The sequence below is a fragment of the Arachis stenosperma genome, chromosome 5 (genome assembly GCF_014773155.1).
Source record: "Arachis stenosperma cultivar V10309 chromosome 5, arast.V10309.gnm1.PFL2, whole genome shotgun sequence".
NCBI lineage: Eukaryota > Viridiplantae > Streptophyta > Magnoliopsida > Fabales > Fabaceae > Arachis > Arachis stenosperma.
In genome coordinates, this window is record NC_080381.1 from 132,959,578 (window position 1) to 132,979,884 (window position 20,307).

A 20,307-nucleotide genomic window follows, 5' to 3' on the forward strand; every position below is an offset into this window, starting at 1 on the left:
TAGAGACTTATTTGCGCACAAAAAAAAAAGGAGTTGGGATTTTATTGGCTATAGAGTGTTGAGTAGGGAGCTCAAAATTGCTACAACCCGAAAGAAAATCTCTATAAATGAGTGAAAAAATAGAGTTTAAACAAAAAAAAAAAAAAAAAATCGGACAGAGAAAAAATTGATTGATTTGTAAAATTTTGGACATTAATTTAATTAAATAAAAATTTAAAGAACTAATTTGACTTGAACATTTACTCAATTTTAAATATAAATTTATTTGTATTTTTAGGACATTACGAGAACTACTAAATATACGAATTGGCTATCAATAGGTTTTGTGGTATTAATGTGGTACGTGGTATCACTTATAAAACACGCTTAGTTGTTGAAAACTTGAAATATGAGTCACACTAAAGGATAAAGCATTGTTGAAAACTTGAAAAATGTTTTGTTTTTATTTTTAGAGTAAAGTATCGTTTTTGTCCCCAACGTTTGGGGTAAATCCTATTTGTGTCCCTAACGTTTAAATCGTCCTATTTGTATTTCTAACGTTTGTAAAAGTGATTCAATGTTATCCTGCCATCAATTACACATTATAAACGCTTTAGTTTGAGTTTTAAAAATCTCTTCTTAAAGTTAGAATACAAATGTTTGGGATAGAATTGATGATTCACTCCAAAAAATAGCTCATCAAAAGTTGAAACTAATTTTTATAATATTTACATAATTCACTTTTCTAGGGATATAATTGAATCTAAACACAAATAGTGGGTATAATATTAAAATCGAATACATCCAAATGAGACCTAATTGAGAATGAATACATCCAAGTGAGAATAATTGAGAAATATAATATGATTTGTTAGTATAATTGATAGTAGGATAATATTGAATCACTTTTATAAACGTTAGGGATATAAATAGAACGATTTAAACGTTAGGGACACAAATAGAACTTACCCCAAACGTTGGGGACAAAAACGATACTTTACTCTTATTTTTAATATTTTAGTTTTAAATTTTGTGAAGATAAAAATGAAAAATAATAAAATTTCGTTTTCTCTTTTATTTTTGTTTCTAAATTTTTTTCCGAAAAATTCTAAAGTTTAAAATTACAACTATATATGGGTACACAAAAAATTGACCACCAAATTAGTAATTTATATAAAATATATATTAAAATTTAAAATATACATAAAAATAAATAATACATATATATAAATATATGATGACTAATTTTTTATATCCGTAATATTTTTATTAAACATATTTAAAATAAAATGTGAAAAACTAAACAACACATTCCCCAAGTGTTGTGAAAAATATTTCATTCAAAAAATAAAAAATATACATTTAAAAAAAATTATATATATTTTATATTTTAACATTTATTTTACATATACGGTAAATTGCCTGATTTTTTCCATGTATATAACATGAAAGTTCAACTTTTTAATTTTATAAAACCCAAAACTCATTAATCCGGTAATTGGCCTTACCAATGAGAAATAAGTATGTATTTCTCATAATCAAATTACAAATAAAAAGTATCAAAATATTATGATAATTTATTATTTTTTACTATTATTTTTAACTATTAATTTAATTTTATTATTTTAATAATTTAACAATATATTTTTAATTCACAATTTTAAATATTAATGATTAATTATTAATCAAAATTAACAAATTCTACCGTTTTTGTAGCATTTTTCATTAAATAATATCTAAAACATAGAAAATAAACAATAATAACATCAATTTTATGGTCTCTATAAGTTGGTGTTTAAATTTTATTTAATTTATCTTTTGTAATAAATTTTTATTTTTTAAAAATTATTTATTTTTATATCTTTTAAATTAAATATTAATTTTTAATTTTTTTAGTAAGTAAGTACCATTTTTTAGGTACAATAATAATAATAATAATAATAATAATAATAATAATAATAATATCATCGATGAGCATATTAAGAATATGATGAAAGCATTTAAGGTTTTACGGTTTTACACTTTTACCTCACCTCTAATAAATAAATAAGTAAAGTTATGCATGCAACAAAAAATAAATATAAATAAATAAATAATTGAATGACGAATTAGTTACTTGCCGACTGGTCCTCTGGTTCATTCTTAAACTAGCGTTTAAAAGATCCATTCTCTATAACTGGCATGAACGCCCTCAAGTTTGCGTGTTTCCAGAGGTTGGTGCCTGCCATAGTTGAAATTATTTACTCCGCTCCTCCTCTACTGTAAGATGGGTAAGAAGCTCGATGCTCTGCTTGGAAGAACTTTCAAGGCTGCAAAGTTCAGGCCTATCATAACGTTAGCCATTTCACGCATTGCTGTGCTCAAGAACCAGCGCCAGGTTCGCCTTAAACAAGCCCGTTGCGATGTCCTTCAACTCCTCCAACTCGACCACCATGAACGAGCTTTGCTTCGAGTAAGTTTACATGTATAATATTATTATTTGTTTTATAAAAGTCATACTTTGATCATTTTTCTTCTCATAGGTTGAGCATGTTATCAAGGAGCAAAATATGTTGGATGTGTACGACAAGATTGAAGGATATTGCAACCTTGTGATCGAAAGGATCCATCTCATTGAACAAGAGAGGTTAAATTTATTGCTCTACACTTCATAATTTGCAATTTTACTTGATGAATTTTTTTTTTTTTACTTATTAAATTCACGAGCTGTGTTTTGTTCTTTTTATAGGGAATGCCCTGAGGAACTGAAGGAGGCAGCATCCGGGTTACTCTATGCGGCTTCAAGGTGTGGAGATTTTCCAGAGATACAAGAGATTCGTGCAGTTTTGACATCTCGGTTTGGCAAAGAGTTTGCTTCACGGGCTATTGAGTTAAGGAACAATTGTGGAGTCCATCCTCAGGTACGTATCTTATATGATAATCAGTTATTTTAACAAGTCTCAGATTTCATCTTCCCATTATTTTGTTATGGCTGTGCTAATAAATCGCACTAGTTTTTTGAGTAATTTTTCTTTTCTGTATTCATCATTTTTTATGTGGCTACTTATAGATGGTACAAAAGCTGTCAACAAGGATGCCAAGCTTGGAAAGCAGAATGAAGCAACTCAAAGAAATTGCTTCTGAGAACAATATTATTCTGCAACTTGAAGAATTTTCCTCTGTTTCGGTTGAGGTAAATATAAAACCAAAGGAAGCAATATAGTTTTTTCTAGACAGCAAATAATGGTATCTGATGGTATATGCAGGAGCAATTCAATGCGGAAAATCAAAACCAGAACAAGCAAGGGATAGGGGAAGAGATTTTTCATAATTTCCCTAACAGAGGAAAAGATGAGGAGTTATCCGATTCATTTAAGGCAAGGAAAAAGTACAAGGATGTAGCTGATGCAGCACAAGCAGCTTTTGAGTCAGCAGCATTTGCAGCAGCAGCCGCAAGGGCAGCTGTGGAACTCTCCCGATCTGAACCCCATGATCCTGATGATCATAACACTTCAAGCCCCAAACCGAGAAAATTTTCTCATGGACATAAACCTCAACTGGAAGAGACAGAAGTCTTTAATGAAACTCTAGGAGATAACAAGAATATAAACAGGTTAGAGAAACCAAAAGACAGTTTAGGTTCCAATTCAATTGATGAGATTTTGAAGGTGTCAGTTGATACAGAAATTGAGGCTGATACTTTAAATAAGGAAGTAGTTTTTGATGAAAGTGATGACGATACCAATAATAAAATGAACATAAATCAATATTCTATGCCGATATCTCCAAAATATACTAAGGGTAAGACAGTTGGATCAGGCTCTCAGAAACATGAATCTAATAAAAAAGTGACAAGAACCAAGATGCAGAGTGGACCTCAGTTGGATTTGCAGAAGAGGCCAATTTCTGTGAGGACTAGATGAGTAGACAAGTACAGGTTGCTATTGAAAATGAATGTATGTTGCTTTCCATACTGCATTTTGGATGTGAGTTTTGCTAGTAGCTTATCTAAGCGTGTAATTATGGATTCAATATTTTTTATTTTTTTATTATCAAGATATTGTTTTGGATTTGCAGTATTGTAACTTGTAAAATTAATTTATTTAGGTGGAATAAAAATGAATGAAATCATCTGCAGTTGTTGCAACAGTGTCATAGAAATAGGCACTCTCTGGACATTTGCATAAGAAACAGAATGATATTTGATAATACATATGATGGCAGAAAAAAAAAACAGATGATCTTAAGAGACTTCTAACTGAGGTTGCCATTCATAATTGATATTGTATGGGCTATGTCAAGTTGATATAAATTAAACTCATTGTTAACCATTATGGTATTTTCTAGCCTAGAATTGTTCAATTTAAACAGAATCTGTCATACATGGCAAAGCAATTGTAAGAATCTTAACATCGTGCTTAAGAGTTATTCTTGGAATCTGTTAGATGTCAATAGTGATTCATCAGCAGAAATGATGCTGAAATCAAGTCGGAAAATGCTTCATATTGATAATTTTATATGACCTTGAAACATGTACATTAGTGAAGCATTCTATATTTCTGTCAAATGCAATTGATGTCAATGCCTAAAAAGATATAAACAATAACATTGCAGTGAGTCATGCTTGTAAATTCACTAGGGAACAAAGGCAACAACTAGGTCTGAATTGTAAGACAATTACATAGGGAACATAATTTTCAAACATGTTCAGGGAGGTCAGAACCCCAAGGAATATACACCCTAATTGTTTATTAGGAAGAGCAGACATCTAAGACTCCGTCCCTATAAATATATCAGTAACCCCTTGGCCTTTTCTTTCCTTGTTGGATAAGGTCATTGTATGATTGCAAACTCACTCCAACATCTTCATCATATTCTATTCCAAGCTCCTCCTGTCAAGTACAAACATGTATCAGTATTAGAACAGATACATAAAATAAAACAAAATCCGTGATCATGATGACCCAAAACAATACCCTTAATTCCTTGGGATCCTTAGGTGAATTCTCAGTAAGAGTGTCCCATATATCCTTGAACATTCTTTTACGCTTTCTCCACTGACTTATTTTCTCTGATAACATGGTCTCCACAGCCATGCGTTCTTCAGGACTCACCAGGGTAACACCTCCGCGTAGCTTGGTCAACTTGTTCTCCATTTCTTGAACCTGAAGCAGAAGCCAGAGATGGAAACAATCTTAGTCAAAATCTGCACAATTGCAAATTCTTTTATTAACAATGAAATTCAGCACTAAACATGCACACTAGCTACCTCCATCCTCAGATCTGCTTCTCTACCACAGATCTGTTCCAGTGTTAAATTTGACTGCAATGATTTAATCTCTGCAGTTACAAGTTACATTCATAAATTTCAGGATTCAAAAGGAGCTTTTTTGAAATCTCAAATTGATGAAAACTATCAACAACAAGTTTTTTGATAACATTAATCAATGCGGTGGTTTGATGATCACATAATTCAGTGTACCTGCTTCAACCTCATTAATAGTCTTTTTCTGTTCTTCAAGCTGCTTTTGCAGTTTGGCATTCTGTTCTTTCATCTGATTAAGCTCTTCACTGTTCAGAATGTTGAACTGATCCTGCCGGGCAAGGTATATCTTCTGCTTGCCATACTCCTTGAAAGAAATACGGCCACCATCAGCAAGATTGTCCAGTGCTTTCTGTATGGCTGCCTTCTTGAGGTTGAACTTTTGCAGAGCATCCGCCACATTTTGAGCATTTAAAGGCCTATTTTGCTGAGAAAACAAAGTGAAAAAAAAAAAAACCCAGAAAATAAACGAATTTTCCAAAGACCCAAATCAACATAAGTTAAATTATTCAGTTCAGAAAAGTGTGCTGTTTTCAATTACTTTGGTGGCAAAGAAGCTGAAAAGACCATAAGCAAAATATGGAAACCTCAATGAATTTCACCAAAGACACTTATCAATATAAGCAAAAGTATATAGTTCATAACCGTATGCTAATTTTTTTAACGCATAGAAACTAAACTGGCAAAAGAATAATAATAGAAATTGATTAAAAAGAAAGTGAGGACGATTCATGAACGCTACTGTTCGAAGAAGACATTACTTGTGAAGAACAAGCGCAAACAACCATTTAGCATCAAAAGTATATGACTACAACATAGGTTACCTCATTCACGAAGTTCAACACGATCGCTGCGAATTAAACGAAAGCACAAATAAATAAATAAAATAGATGAAATGTTCAGTTCAGAAAAGGAAATCGCTAAAGCAAAAGCTGATAACAGAAAGGGGAAAACAGAGAATAGAGAGCTTCAATCTGAATCTAACAATCAAAGAGAGCAAGGGTGGAGGAAGTGGGGGCGCCGGTGATGGATTTACCTTCCGCGCTATCCGATTTTGGAGCCATTGTTTGGAGTATGAAAAATGGGCGGGAAAATTTATGGAACTCCCTTTTCTCCTGTTTCAGTGTCAAGTGAGGATTGCCTGGCAAGTATGCTGGAGACTTGTGAAGATGGTTGTTTACGTCTTTACGACATCGTTTTACTTTTCTAGCTACAATTCACAATTATTTTTAGCTTAGATAAAATTTTCAGTCGTCTATTTCTTTTTGGGAAAAGCTATGCATATGGCTTGTATGCTTTACAAGTTCATTAAACAATAAAATCAAATTACGCGCTGCTCCACGTACGACGCGCTACATCCCTTCTTCTTCTCCTTCTTTTTTGATCGTTCTTTTCTCCTCCTTTCTCACTGGTTTGTTCTTCGTCGTTGACGTTAGTTCCTCCACATACTGTTACGGCACGTTTTCATTGCACCTTCTTCTTCTTCTTGCTACACGTTCTTCTTCCTCTTCCTCTTCTTCTTCTTCTTCTTTTCTTTTGTTTCTTGCCTTCTCTTTCTCCTTCTTCATTTACGTGCTTTTCTCTCTATTTTCTTTCTTCGTTATTCTCGATTTCTATTGTTTTTTGACATCAAGCTCTGAAATCGTTTTTGAAGAAGAAGAAGTAGCAGAAGAGGAGGAGGAGAAAGAGAAAGAGTTCTTAATTATGCATGGTTTTGGGTGTATTTCTTTAAATCCTTTGGGTGTATTTTCTGTAATCTTTTGGGTGTATTTCTATAATCGTTTGGGTGAATTCCTGTAACCGTTTGAGTGTATTTCTGTAATCTCTTGGGTGTATTTTATGTAATCGTTTGGGTGTATTTCTGTAATGCTTGCCATTTTTTTTGAAATGAAAAATACACCCATAGATATCAGTAAGATACACCCATAGATATGAGTCAGATACACCCAAAGATATCAGTCAGATATCACTCAAATACACCCAAAGAATTACAGAAAATACACCCAAAGGATTTAAGAAAATACACCCAAAATTCGTTGAAGTACATCTTATGCATAATTCAGAACTCTTTCTCTTTCTCCTCCTCATCTTCTGCTGCTTCTTCTTCTTCAAAAACGATTTTACCATGAAAAATCGAAAAAAAACGAGAAAACAGAGAGAAAAGACGTAAATGAAGAAGAAGAAGAAGAAGAGGAAAACGAGGAAGAAGAACGTGCAGAAACGAAAGAAAAGGAGAAGAAGAAGAGTAAGAGGAAGAAGAACGTGCAGCAAGAAGAATAAGAAGAATTTCAGAAACCATGAAAATCGAAAAAAACGAAGAGGAAGAGGAAGAGGAAGAGGAAGAAGAAGAAGAAGACAAAGACGAAGAAGAAGAGAAGAAGAAGAAGACGAAGAGGAACCGTTTGAGTGGCGCGCGTGTAGTTACGCTCCATTCAAAATGAGTTAATGCGCGTGTTAATGAAGTTTGGGCTGATAACTTGTAAAACTTGTACGGCCTTTTTACTTGTATGTGTAGCAGGCCCCTTTCTTTTTATTGTTTAAAACTTTAAATTTCTTAATATGGTAATCTTAGAAGTTACACTCTTCCATGTTTCCATTCTAATATGAAATTCCAAACCGAGTAACTATTATGCATCTTAAAAGATTTAATTTTTTATGAAATAATTATTTAAAAAAAATCTTGATCCTCTAAATATCAATTTAATAAAATGCTCTGTTTTTATAAGTGTGAAATATTTCATACCTTTGATTCATTTTTTTATAAAATTACTTGAAAAATTATTTACGAGATAAATACTTGAAAAAAACTATATATTTTTTTAAATTTCTTCCATTCACAATAAAAATTACTAAAATAAATTCTCTAGGCAATAAATTTGGAAGATGAAAAAAATCAAATTTTTCCAAGCAAATTTTTAAAAATTGCATCAAAATATGTAGCTATATTTGGTGCATTTTCTCAAATTGAAATTATCTTCATAAACAAAATGCCAATTTTTTTAAAAGTTACTTTATCCAAAATTAAAATTTTTAAAAGAAGTTTATTCTTCCAACTCACAGACACTTTACAACTTTTATGGTTAAAATATACAAATAGATACGACGTTGGAGTAAATACCTATAGTCATCCCTGAGATTCGCGTAAATACTCAATGTAATTCTCAAGATCTCGATTTTCCTATTTTAGTCCTCCAGATAGAATTCGGAACGCTAAAAGTGGTCCCTGGACATATTTCTGGTTATGAGTCATCAGCGACGTGGCTGTTTACCACGCTGGAGGAGTTCAACAGCTATCTGAGCTAGCCAATTTTCAATTTGTACCCAGATTGGTCCCTCCCTTTATATCTAACCCTAAATCTCCAAATTTTTGTATGCACGAATGCTGCAGAGCTCACCAGTTTCTCGATGTTGCTGATTTCAAGAAATCTAAGGCTACGGTGTGGATGCCCTGTATCAGACAAATCAATCTCTGGGCAAGCCACTAATGAGAATTGTTCAAGTTGAGGTGCTGCCATCCATAGAGTTGCCATAGATTTCAAACTCCCACAATTGTCGATATATAAAAAACGGAGACATGAAAGAGAACGTGACACCACAATAGACTCCATGTTTCCATAGTTGTTGATTTGAGGACGCACGAGTTTCGGAAAGGAATCCAACAAGGAGAAGGATGCAAGTGAATCACAGCTGCTACATATGTATAGTTCCTGAAGTGAGTGGTGTTGGCCATTCATTTGAATTTCTAATTCTCTACAACCCTCCATCCTCAACTGTTGTAGTGATGGGGAATAGCACTCACTGGAAACCATATCTGGGAGGAACAATCTGAGAAGCTTAAAGAAGTGAGGCAACTCAGTTGCGTGTTCGTAATGGCCTCCACCATGGATCCCACTAGATGCTTTCCTGAAATTGAAAGAGTGGAAATCTCAGGAGCCCTTGGAACACAACAACTCAGCTCATCGCACTCCTGCAAAGATGTAAGTCGATTTGGCAAATCTCCTCTCAACATCGGACACTTCCTTATGGAAAGCTTAACTCCAATGAAAGCCACTCCTTTCCAGCACCACATTGAGTGAATCGAAAGAGTTTCAAGCATTGGGAATGGTGGTGTCTCCAAACAAGATTTACCGTTCTGGTCAAAGTAAAACTCAGCACCCACAGTTGCCAGACTTGCAAAATATGAAATTGATAAGTGCTTCAAAGAGGGCAACTGTCCAAGTGAAGGAAGCATACAGCAACTCCTGCAAGGATCCAGTGATATTTTGGTGATGTTGTGGTAGGAAGAATGTCCCACCCAATCTGGAAATCTTGTATCCCTGTAACCCTCGATCTGTAACTGTTTCAATTTTGCATGCTGTTTCCATATGGGAATCAACTATATCCTCGTCTACTTCATCAAACGACCAACCCAACATCATAGAATCAATGCTATCCTTATCAGACATTCTTGTCATCAAAGCTTCATTGCCGTTCACCACATTCTCCAATTCGGCAATGGAAATTGATTGCTGTAGACTGAGGAGGGTGCGATGAACAAGAAGAGATGAAATTTACAAAAATTTGGAGATTTAGGATTAGATATAAAGGGAAGGACCAACGTGGGTACAAATTGAAAATTGGCTAGCTCAAAATTGGCTAGCTCAAATAGCAGTTGGACCCCTCCAGTGTGGCAAACAGAGGCCACGTTAGCGCTTCGGTGATGACTCATAACCAGAAATATATCTAGGGACCACTTTGAGTGCTCGGAACTCTATCTGGAAGACTAAAATGTGAAAATCGGAATCTTGAGAATTACATTGAGTATTTATGCAAATCTCAAGGACGACTATGGATATTTTGTGATGCATCACAATAAAATATAATGAGATGCGTGGAAGGAAGCCAAGTGAGCTGTTGAAATTGGTTTTATTGTTTGTTATTATTGTATATAAGTAGGAAAGGGCGCTGCACTTGAGCTTTAACCTTTAACACACCCAAAATGAAAGCAAGCCATAAATTTTTGGGTCTTATAGCAAAATGGGGGAGAGCTCCTTGCTCTGAGAAAATGGGGGTTCAAATAACTTTATTGGAAGATGCTAATCATTCTTATACAATTCACCTGGGTTCTAACGTCTACGAAACGTTTCAAGTTTTGAAGAAATTCTATCGACGAAAGGGATCAAAAAAGTGGTAGCAAAAGTTGTGTTTGCTCAGGTGAGCCAGCAAGTGAAGGCTTAGGTCCATAAAGCTACATCTTATTGCTCCAATAAAGTTGCCTAAAATTTCAAGAGATTACAAATATCCACAAGAAGGAACTGACAAAAGTGCACTTGATTTGCATATTTTGTAATCAATAACACTTGTAAAAATGTTCAAGTAAGACTCCTTCGGCTGAGAAGCTCTCCATGCAAGATAAACTGATTAAACACTTAAACTTTTTTGGGCTCCAAGCAAAGGAGATAAGCAATTATACCAACCACGGGTATATACCTAAGATAATTTACCAAGACAACCTTGTCTTCCTGAACATTCTGGAGGTTGTCTCCAAGTAACCATGGCTGGAAAATCATGTAAAGACATATGTCCCATATGAAGGCATAAGCCAACCTTTCTGATCCGAAGAAACCGACCAGGAATTCCCATCTATCTGCTATGCCACCAAAATTTGCATCTGTTCTGCCATATAGAGCCCACAATATAGACACGATACATGTAATCCCACCAATGAGTCCAACATATGAGGCACCATTGGTCATCAAGGAACCTAGTTCCGACCTTTTGCTTGGACCACTGACATCGTCAGCATTGTTCAATCGGATTGCCATATATGGGATCAAGAATGCTGCCATCATGAATATGTAAAGAAACTCAATTAATTGAACAAAAAGGAAAAATAACTTGGGAATAAAACATAGTTTAAAGTTTAAACAGAAACTTGCACATAGAGAAAAATTTTACATATACATCCAATTCTCCAATCACGAATTGACAACAGAAAAAAGTGTTTAACTAAACCATTCACTATCTCAAAGTTCATATAAATGCAAGTATCTAATTGGTCAATAGCATAAATCATTCTTTTAACGCTGTCGGTAGATTGTAATTAAATTCTTCAAACATATAGGGACCTCAATTGGCGGACAGCCACCCTTTTGTCTAGTCAAACCCCCAACATTACCAGCGCTGAGTTTCCCTAATCACTATGAACCAGAAAATTCTTATACTGCTTATGAATAGTGATGGCAAGAGTTGTAACTTTGGTAACCGTGTTAAACATTAGTGGAGAAGTGGTGGAAATAATACAGAAGTAATTAAAGACTCTGTTGGTTGGTGAACTGTCTTACCCAAAGAAATTGCGGATCAAATGCCACAGCTGGCATTTGACCGCTGACCAATTGAGTAGGATTGCAGTTACACCTTTTAATAAGGTAAAAGAAAATTGAATTGAATTCTTGCATTTAATCCTGTCAGCCAATTATATGAAGAGCATTACTTTCTTAAGTATATGAAACAGGGACAACTGTGAAGCAATTTAACTATATTTCACTAGTTTGCTTCTACAGAGAGAATATACTTGTGGTGAGTATATGATCATAGAGAATATTGACACTGAGCGCGACCAGACTATTCATCACTCCTTTCTGTTCTGAATTTAGCAAATAATCAGAACAAGATAACAAAAATGCATGTCACGTAAAGAGAGTCGAATGAAACTTACTGTTTGTGAGGAACATTTGAAGACCCCAGAGTACATCTAAAGAACCCTTGTATCTATCTCTCCTACAATCTGTGTACAGCACTGGGGCAAACATAAACGTCCAGGCAATCACAAAGTTGAACAGGCCTTCAGCCATCTGAAGCAAGAAAATTCTGAACATCATGGAGACTTTCAAATCAAATAATAAAAATTTGGATCCAATAATATGTACGTTGTTCAATAATGCTTACGGGATGAAGAACTGGGGCCTCAATCAGATGAATGCCAACTACTCTGCCAGAATGTCGTGTGAACATATCATTAAAGAGAAAGGATAAAAAAAAATGCATACAGTATATGTTCCCAAACTTAATTTTAAATATCAGGCTGCAAGTTTCACATGTTGCCTTTGCCTTTGTATTAAATAACCTTACATATCAAGGAAATATGACTAGACCAATTAATATTATTGATCAAGTTGAACACAGAAACTGCAATTAGGGGAAAGATACCAGTATGATTTTATTTGGTTTAGTAAACTTACCAGAACACAAACCTCAACGAAGTATAAGGTCACTCATGCATGGACCTATAAACAGAATAATATACTATACAATATTTCTCGTAGAAAATTTTACAGGAGCATATATATTAATAAGCCTGTTGTGTAGTGGCATGGCAACAGGAATGACCATATAAAGGAACGGAGAAAAGGATTCAGAGAATAAATCTTATCAAAACCAACTGAGGCTACATTGTAGCACAAAGCTGCTGTAATCCAAATATCCACAATATAAACAAAGTAAAAAAGGATCCATTTCAATAATCAGCAATGGAACTATAAAAATTGTGAAAGTATTTCTGGTGATTATGTCAAAGTTCCAAAGTTAGATTTTTGTGTTTTGTTGGGGAACCCCATATCTATGACTGCTATTGGCCTTGGTGGCTACCTCTGTTTTTTATCATTACAACTGTCATTGATACAAGAGTGCTTTTGATCATTATAACTATCAATGCTACAACCTAACTGTGAAATAAAAAATAAAATAAATAAAAAAACCCGGAATATTAGTTATCATCATTTGACAATGCAATTCTTGAGTCTAGAAGCTGCATGAAGATTCATCAAGAAAGAACAAACTACAACTCATTCATCATTTATGAGTGTAATTGGCAGCAGTTATTAAGTCAACATACCAAAGTTCATAAAAGGCAGGATGAAAAAGAAATTGAGCGAAAGACCCACAAGACTGTTGACTGTTTCAGAACTGATTGCCCATACAGGATCTCCCTGTTGCAATGCATGTCAAATTTTAGATTTGCAAGTCAAATCAATCTCACCAATATAAAATTTTCAGGAACAATAATCACGCATAATACAACAGGTTAAATCATTTACTTTCCCACCAGAGCAGAGTAAGCATCCTGGGATGATATGAGCAACTTTTTGATACAATCATACACTTCTTTTCTCTAATTCCATAATATTTTTAACCTGTTGCTTAAAAATAATTTAATTAATATATGCAACCCCATCTAGTGACAAAATATTTTTGTAGTTATTATTATGATTAAGTATTAATCATCAGAGATCATTGCCCAAAAGGTCAGCATTCTTTCCCTCTATATTGAACCAAACATATATACCATATAACATCATTGAACATCCAGATCATTGAACATCCAGCAGAGCCTACAATGTTACAATTGTGACTAGAATGTGCAAAACACATTTGATGTAATAAGCTTTAAAGTGTTCACTCACCAACTAACAGAACATTCATGCCAAGCATCATAATTTCGTAAAGTCTGAAAATGAATTTCAAAAATATATTTTCAAAAGTTGACTCTTCCATAATAACATCAATTATCTCTCTATTGATTATACACTTATTCCGTACAAGTCATTTACTCTATCTTTATCAAATGCTCTTCGAATACTACTATCATTAATCTAAAGATACAATTTTGTAAATTAGCTTTTGTTTTACTTTTCCTATTCCATGGTTCCCTACTAATCCTAAAGGAGAATGCATCCAAGTTAGCAGTGAACCAAAAATTCCAAAAAAAAATGTCACCATGTCAAAACGGAAATATAGTGATAAATAATTTAAAAGCAGTGACAATTTAAAACAGGTAATAAGTTCAAGGAAACATGGCAAAGAGCGATTTTAGTCTCTAAATTCTTTCACTTAATTGATACCGGAATATAAATGCGGAAAAAATCAAAAGGTGTACACACAGGGGCATAAGGAAGCAAGAAGAGCCACAAAATGTAGACGGCCTCTGCAACCCACAATGCTATTTGAAATATTCTCCTGAAATTACCATCGCTACCTGCCTCCGGCGAGGCTTCGGCTAACTCAACCGGTTTTCGGCGACCCGCGAAGCACAAAACGGTCCTCGAATTGGTGCTTCTCGCTTTGGGGACAAGTGGTTTTGCGGAGAAAGAGTTGAGGAGCGGTTTTGATTTGGGAGATTGGGGAAGAGAGAGTGAAGGTTTTAGGAGCAATTGTTTCGATGCGAGGAAGGAGCACAGAAGTGGTGGAGACGACGTCGTTGTGGTCATCGTTGTCATAGTTTGAGAGTAAGTAAGGTGGGGCATCGAGTGGCTTAACTGAGTAAATTCCCGCTTCAGACTTCAACTACTTCACCAACGAACGGTTCACCCAAAGTAGCGTGGATGTGGTTGTTACCCTGATCTCGAGTGATCCACAACAGAGTCTAACCTTACCAACTCATTCTTTGGAGATGATTTTATTTCAATGTGTTTAAGATTTCATTTTTATTGCAAATTCATATTTTAACATTTAATACATAATAATGGTTACTTATATATCTTACTTTTAAAAAATAAATTATCAAAAAAATTAAACTAAAAACAGTATATACTTCATGTTAATTAGATTAAGATAAAATTCAGCAATTAATTTCTTAAGAGAAAAAAAAAACAGAAAAGAGTAAAATTCTTAAAATAAAGAGCTTAACAAACAAGCCTCAATATGTTTTCTACTCTACGTTTCTCAATCGCTCCTTTTATCTTCTTTGGCGCATTTTCTTCTCCTTCACAATTTTTTTCTTTCCGTTTTCCTTCTTATCATTCACTCTTCCCCCTATTGAATAAAAGAGAAAAACAAAGCACTCAAGCGGAGAAAAGTAACCCATCATAATCACCTCCCCTAAACATTTTCTTCATGTAATTATGTTGGACACAAAAATGGCATAAGAGTCTTTGTGGTTATTAGAATCCATTCAAATGGATGCGAGGGTTGGAACCAGCAAGGAGAGTCTTCTCCCGCAGAGAAACTACACTGATTTTAATGGCAACAATAATGATGATGATGAAATACGATGTACTCGAATGCAAAGGATAAAAAATGGGTTCCGTGAATTTTGGTTGCACCTTCACCCAATGGATCGTTCTGGCTTTAGAAAACTGATGTTTGCAATCAAATCAGGGCTCTCCTTGGCCCTCGTTTCGCTCTTTATATATGTTGAACAGGAACAACTCAACAAGTATTCAATCTGGGCCATCCTCACTGTTATTGTGGTCTTTGAATTTAGCGTAGGTATTATTTTGAATTTTTCTTTCTTTTTTCTTTTCCTCTACCTTTAGCGATATTCTAATAATCTTCCTTTAAGTCTTATATTTAGTTTATGTTTCTTTTTTCTTTTTCTTTTTATTTTCCTTCACCCTAGTTTGAAAGCATATTCATTGACATGCTAACACCTTCTTCCTTAATTGATTTTGTCACGTAGTTAGAGAATCATTGTTCATTGACAGCGAATTTTTATTATGGAGAAAGCACTAGTGAAATTTAATACGTGGTTCATATTTATTAAAATTTGTTACAAAAAATAAAATGCTTTATATATTTAGTTATAAGAATTCAATAATAATTGCATTTATTTTTTTACTAGTATACCAGTAGACACAATATGTCTATTGATCTATTTTTTATATATTAAATACGTGCTAAAAATTAATAAATATAGAATTAGTTAAGATGACAAATTATTTATAACTTAGCTAAAAAGTCTTGAATTTAAGTCATGAAAAATAACAAAATAAATATTTTTTTATGAATTATATATAATTAAAGATATTCTAAGAAAGAAATTTAGACACCAAACTATTATGATATCCCCTTTATATAATAGAAATAGATAGAAAATAAATAATGATAAGGATGATTACTTGGTGACAGGGATCATTCATCTAGGGATGGAAAGGAAAGAATGAGGTGAAAGATTCTGTTCGTTCATGATAAAGTGATAATGTGATAAACAAGAAGAGGGCAAATCTATAAATTTTGGAATTGAATGTTGAACCAAGGGCCACTTTGTTGCAATTCTAGGTTTCTTATGAGAGAACGACGGCAGCATACCAAAAGTAGACAATGAACATCTAGCTAATAGAAAAGACTATTATCAATAATAGATATATCACCAATGACAAAGATATCCTCTCCATCCAAATGGAAGCATAAGAGATAGAGATCTCAATGATACTAATTAGGTTGTTATTGAATCTGAGTTTAATCATGAAAGGATGGGTTGATTTCTGCCGTTTTCAAGAAATATCTTGGAATGTCAGAGGAGCAATTAGCAAAGTTTCTTGTGTTCATATTGAATAGTTGGTAAAGAATAGTTTCCAATTTTAAGTCATTTACGTGGAAGATAATAAGCAAGGTCATAAGTAGGTAGTCGTCAATTACAACAATATTTATACGTCATGCTCCTAGGCAATGTATAACGTGCTTAGTGCGTGTTAGGACCCAAAAGTGGGGTTGCATGACGGTTTTAATGCTTTCTTTCTATATAAAATTAAGTAAGAGCTTCAAAGTGATACTAGTCTTCTCTTATAAGAAAAAATTTTCTGGTTCCAAAAGTTTAAACAAAATTCTTCAACATGAACCTTAGGAATAGTTTTAAAGAGTAACAAAGTTCATAGTTTGTTATTGGGAGATGGGAGATAGATTACAAAGCAACAAAATATAACTCTAGATGTAAAGAGATTCTTTCAAAAGCTCTTTTGTGGTGTGGAGGGTGGTAATTTGGATGTTATGAAGGAGCAACACTTGCCCCAACTTCCAAAATAGACATGTAGTGCTCTTATCATAGTAGTATTCAAGGAGGATGTTTAAAGGGTGGTTAAAGATATTGACTCTTTGAAATCTCTGAGGCCAGATGATTTTTATACATTCAAGGAATCTTTCCTCCTTCTAATCAAACTTATTTAAGGAGTGGCTACATTATATTGCCATCATGTAAGAACATCTTATCCTCTTCTTTGTATGTGTGTGGTGCATTTCATTTGATAGAGTCTTCAAAAAAGAAATTATTTTTACACAAGATGATGCGGCTAGCGAAGAATCTCCCATGTATGGCATCTTGAACTATTTGAAAGCATCCAAAATATATTACTACAATGGAATTGTTAACCTCAACAAGATTGGTGACCCAAATATATCAGTGTCAGTCCTACAAGATGATTGAGGTCCACAGAAAGACCGTGTGCTTGCTCTTTGTTTTCGTTTTTGTTAGCTTTTTCTTTTGTTCTTAGATTTTCACACCAAATATAAATATTATATAATATTAAAATTAGTATATTTTTTATCTATGTTACTTGATGGAAATGATCATATATGTACACTTTAGGAATCTATTTTATTTTTTCACTTTTTGCTCATATAGTTGATGAAGAATTTTCACCTTTTATGTAACTGATTTATTTATTTCATGTTTTGGTAATTCGAGCTTAGGTGCAACCCTTAGTAAAGGGTTGAATCGCACTTTGGGAACAACTTTAGCAGGAGGACTTGCTTTGGTTATTGGAGAGTTATCCATGTTAGCTGGAAAGTTTCGGGAGATTGCTATTGTATCTAGTATATTTATTGCAGGTTGAAATCTTCTTTTCCATTTGATCTTTCATTTTATTGGCAATATTTCATTCACTGTTTTCACAAGTGTTTCAATGAGATGTATATACACATTGATTGCTAACAATAATTGGACTTTTTCAAGTGAAGTTATATTCATATTATTAGCTCATTAAATTATTAATTATCCATAACTTTGTGTACCGAATAAGTATAAGACATCTTCTTGTAAAATAATCTAAATATTTATTTTAAGAAAGAAAATTGAGGATCAGTGATTTTGTTTTTCTTGTGTGCAGGGTTTTTAGCAAGTTATGTGAAGCAACACCCAAACATGAAGCCATATGAATATGGATTTCGTGTGTTCATGTTGACATTTTGTATTGTATTAGTGGCAGATAGTAAAGATTTTTTAACGACATTTTATTATAGGCTTATTCTTATAGCTGTTGGAGCTGGCACAGCTTTATTAGTAAATATCTTTATATATCCAATTTGGTCAGGAGAGGATTTACATGACTTAGTGGTAAAAAACTTTAACGGAGTTGCAGCATCTTTAGAAGGTGTAGTCAAATTTTCTTTTCACGCTTCTTCTCCAAATTTATCCTTATTTATATTTCTTACTTCAAATTCTTGTATTCGATTTGGCATTGTTATTTCCAGTCTTAGCTAGTTATTTCGTTGTAACTTTGTCTAGGTTGTGTTAATGGTTACCTTCAATGTGTTGAATATCAAAGGGTCCCTTCAAAAATTCTTATTTATCAAGCATCGGATGATCCACTTTACAGAGGTTATAGAGCAGCAGTACAATCATCAAATCAGGAGGAAACACTGGTATTGTATTAGATATAACTACTTTGATGCCCATAGCTCTCTACCTGACAATTTAACCTTTTAGAAAAGATAATTTCATAATATGAATTTGAAAGTTCTATAAGTGAAATCTTTTTAACTCTTGCTACCTTCTTTTTCTATAATTATGCAGTTAGATTTTGCATTATGGGAGCCACCTCATGGTCCATATTACAAGTTTAACTATCCTTGGAGAAGTTATGTTAATGTGAGTGGAGCCCTGAGGCATTGTGCTTTCATGGTCATGGCAATGCATGGATGTATCCTTTCCGAGATACAGGTGAATTAAGAAAAATAAAATATTATATTCAAATATTATTATTTCATATTGTTTAACTATTCCTTGACTTTGGATTCATTATTGTATGATATTATATTTGCATGTGGAACATTTGGTATGGTAAAAGTTGACATTAGGTAGTATTTGTTTTGAGGTACTGAGACAGAGACTGGAATATTGAAATTCAGTAGTACTAAAATTTCTGTCTCTGTCCCTAAAATTTTAGTATTTTAGTACATCCAAAATGTAGGGACACAAGGGACTAAAATTTTTAAGAATGGAGATTAAAACTTTAATAACATTTTATAACTAAAATATCCTCATTTCAATTAATTAATTCCAATTTTACCCTTTGTGCAAATTAAATTAGAGTTTTATTCTTGTTTTAATTTCTGTCTCCCACTTTGTACCAAACAAAATACTGAGATTTATTTCAATCTTTGTCTCTTAGTCTCTGTCTATCAGTCTTAGTCTTTCTGTCTCTGTCTCTCCACCAAACGCTACCTTATATATCATAAGGTCGGTATTATGTAACTATGTTCATGATTTATAGCTCATAACTTGTTTTTGTAATATAGGCCCCTGCTGAAAAGAGGATGGTGTTCAGTAATGAACTTCAAAAGGTTGGTAATGAAGGAGCCAAAGTATTGCGTCAACTTGGAAGTAAAGTTCAAAAGATGGAAAAGCTAAGCAATGCAGACATACTCTTTGATGTACATGAAGCTGCTATCCAACTACAAACGAAGATTGACCAACAATCATTTCTTTTAGTCAACTATGATAGCTGGAAAATGACAAGAAAGAATAATAAAGAAAATGAAACTCTTGATAATTCAATAGATATGAAAGTCTATGAAAATAAGGAATATTTGATCAATTTGATTAATAATGAAAATGGAGATGATAATTTAAATAGTAATATTGAACCCTCATTAGTTCGAGACTCATCAAACGTTTCACAGAGTACAACATCACTAAATAGATACTGGTCTCGGCCACATCTAACACTTCAAGGAGAAATTAGTGAGCCTGAACTCAAAGTACATGAAAGTGCCAGTTCCTTGTCATTAGCAACATTTGCTTCACTTTTAATAGAATTTGTTGCAAGGCTTCAAAATCTTGTAGATGAATTCCAAGATCTTAGTGAGAAGGCAGAGTTCAAAAACGAAACTTTATAGATAATGTGTGTGGTTATATAAAATTGTGTTTGTATCATGGGATAAAACTACTGTATATATTCAATTTGTAAATTGTAAAACTCATATTAGTGGATAAAAGAATATATTTCTTTCGTTTCTCTCATCTATATTTATCTGTTTATATCAATTTATATTAT

The 20,307-nt window shown here is 33.4% G+C and overlaps 4 protein-coding genes across 4 annotated transcripts; 2 read left to right on the plus strand and 2 right to left on the minus strand.

The window, feature by feature from the left end:
- The first annotated feature begins 2,085 nt into the window (after positions 1-2,085).
- LOC130983023 (uncharacterized) lies at positions 2,086-4,089 on the plus strand. Its single transcript, XM_057907190.1, has 5 exons — positions 2,086-2,431; positions 2,502-2,605; positions 2,708-2,879; positions 3,029-3,151; positions 3,225-4,089. The coding sequence occupies exons 1-5, from the start codon at positions 2,246-2,248 to the stop codon at positions 3,879-3,881; spliced, it is 1,242 nt and encodes a 413-aa protein (XP_057763173.1). The 5' UTR covers positions 2,086-2,245; the 3' UTR covers positions 3,882-4,089.
- Positions 4,090-4,486: 397 nt separating this feature from the next.
- On the minus strand, positions 4,487-6,424 carry LOC130983071 (homologous-pairing protein 2 homolog). Its single transcript, XM_057907247.1, has 6 exons — positions 6,318-6,424; positions 6,106-6,131; positions 5,441-5,708; positions 5,228-5,298; positions 4,935-5,123; positions 4,487-4,850 (listed from the first exon to the last, which is right to left on the minus strand). Exons 1-6 carry the CDS (start codon positions 6,343-6,345, stop codon positions 4,752-4,754), a joined length of 681 nt encoding a protein of 226 aa, XP_057763230.1. The 5' UTR covers positions 6,346-6,424; the 3' UTR covers positions 4,487-4,751.
- A 3,896-nt stretch (positions 6,425-10,320) lies between these two features.
- Positions 10,321-14,730, minus strand: LOC130982709 (uncharacterized). Its single transcript, XM_057906780.1, has 5 exons — positions 14,200-14,730; positions 13,155-13,248; positions 12,209-12,246; positions 11,979-12,114; positions 10,321-11,102 (listed from the first exon to the last, which is right to left on the minus strand). The coding sequence occupies exons 1-5, from the start codon at positions 14,560-14,562 to the stop codon at positions 10,690-10,692; spliced, it is 1,044 nt and encodes a 347-aa protein (XP_057762763.1). The 5' UTR covers positions 14,563-14,730; the 3' UTR covers positions 10,321-10,689.
- Positions 14,731-14,987: 257 nt separating this feature from the next.
- LOC130981440 (aluminum-activated malate transporter 4-like) lies at positions 14,988-20,149 on the plus strand. Its single transcript, XM_057905037.1, has 6 exons — positions 14,988-15,526; positions 17,723-17,860; positions 18,139-18,402; positions 18,537-18,673; positions 18,825-18,971; positions 19,550-20,149. The coding sequence occupies exons 1-6, from the start codon at positions 15,214-15,216 to the stop codon at positions 20,147-20,149; spliced, it is 1,599 nt and encodes a 532-aa protein (XP_057761020.1). The 5' UTR covers positions 14,988-15,213.
- Positions 20,150-20,307: the final 158 nt, after the last annotated feature.

Excerpts from the sequence above, each read along its gene's own strand:
- LOC130983023 (XM_057907190.1), top strand. The coding sequence starts at position 2,246 with ATGGGTAAGAAGCTCGATGCTCTGCTTGGAAGAACTTTCAAGGCTGCA. Across the intron at positions 2,432-2,501 it reads ATGAACGAGCTTTGCTTCGA|GTTGAGCATGTTATCAAGGA; the intron begins GTAAGTTTACAT and ends TTCTTCTCATAG. Across the intron at positions 2,606-2,707 it reads CATCTCATTGAACAAGAGAG|GGAATGCCCTGAGGAACTGA; the intron begins GTTAAATTTATT and ends TTCTTTTTATAG.
- LOC130983071 (XM_057907247.1), bottom strand. The coding sequence starts at position 6,345 with ATGGCTCCAAAATCGGATAGCGCGGAAG. Across the intron at positions 6,132-6,317 it reads AAAATCGGATAGCGCGGAAG|CGATCGTGTTGAACTTCGTG; the intron begins GTAAATCCATCA and ends TTTAATTCGCAG. Across the intron at positions 4,851-4,934 it reads AGGATCCCAAGGAATTAAGG|GAGGAGCTTGGAATAGAATA; the intron begins GTATTGTTTTGG and ends TGTACTTGACAG.
- LOC130982709 (XM_057906780.1), bottom strand. The coding sequence starts at position 14,562 with ATGCCCCACCTTACTTACTCTCAAACTATGACAACGATGACCACAACG. Across the intron at positions 13,249-14,199 it reads TCTTGCTTCCTTATGCCCCT|GGAGATCCTGTATGGGCAAT; the intron begins GTGTGTACACCT and ends GCATTGCAACAG. Across the intron at positions 12,115-12,208 it reads AGGCCCCAGTTCTTCATCCC|ATGGCTGAAGGCCTGTTCAA; the intron begins GTAAGCATTATT and ends TTCTTGCTTCAG.
- LOC130981440 (XM_057905037.1), top strand. The coding sequence starts at position 15,214 with ATGGATGCGAGGGTTGGAACCAGCAAGGAGAGTCTTCTCCCGCAGAGA. Across the intron at positions 15,527-17,722 it reads GGTCTTTGAATTTAGCGTAG|GTGCAACCCTTAGTAAAGGG; the intron begins GTATTATTTTGA and ends ATTCGAGCTTAG. Across the intron at positions 18,403-18,536 it reads AGTTGCAGCATCTTTAGAAG|GTTGTGTTAATGGTTACCTT; the intron begins GTGTAGTCAAAT and ends AACTTTGTCTAG.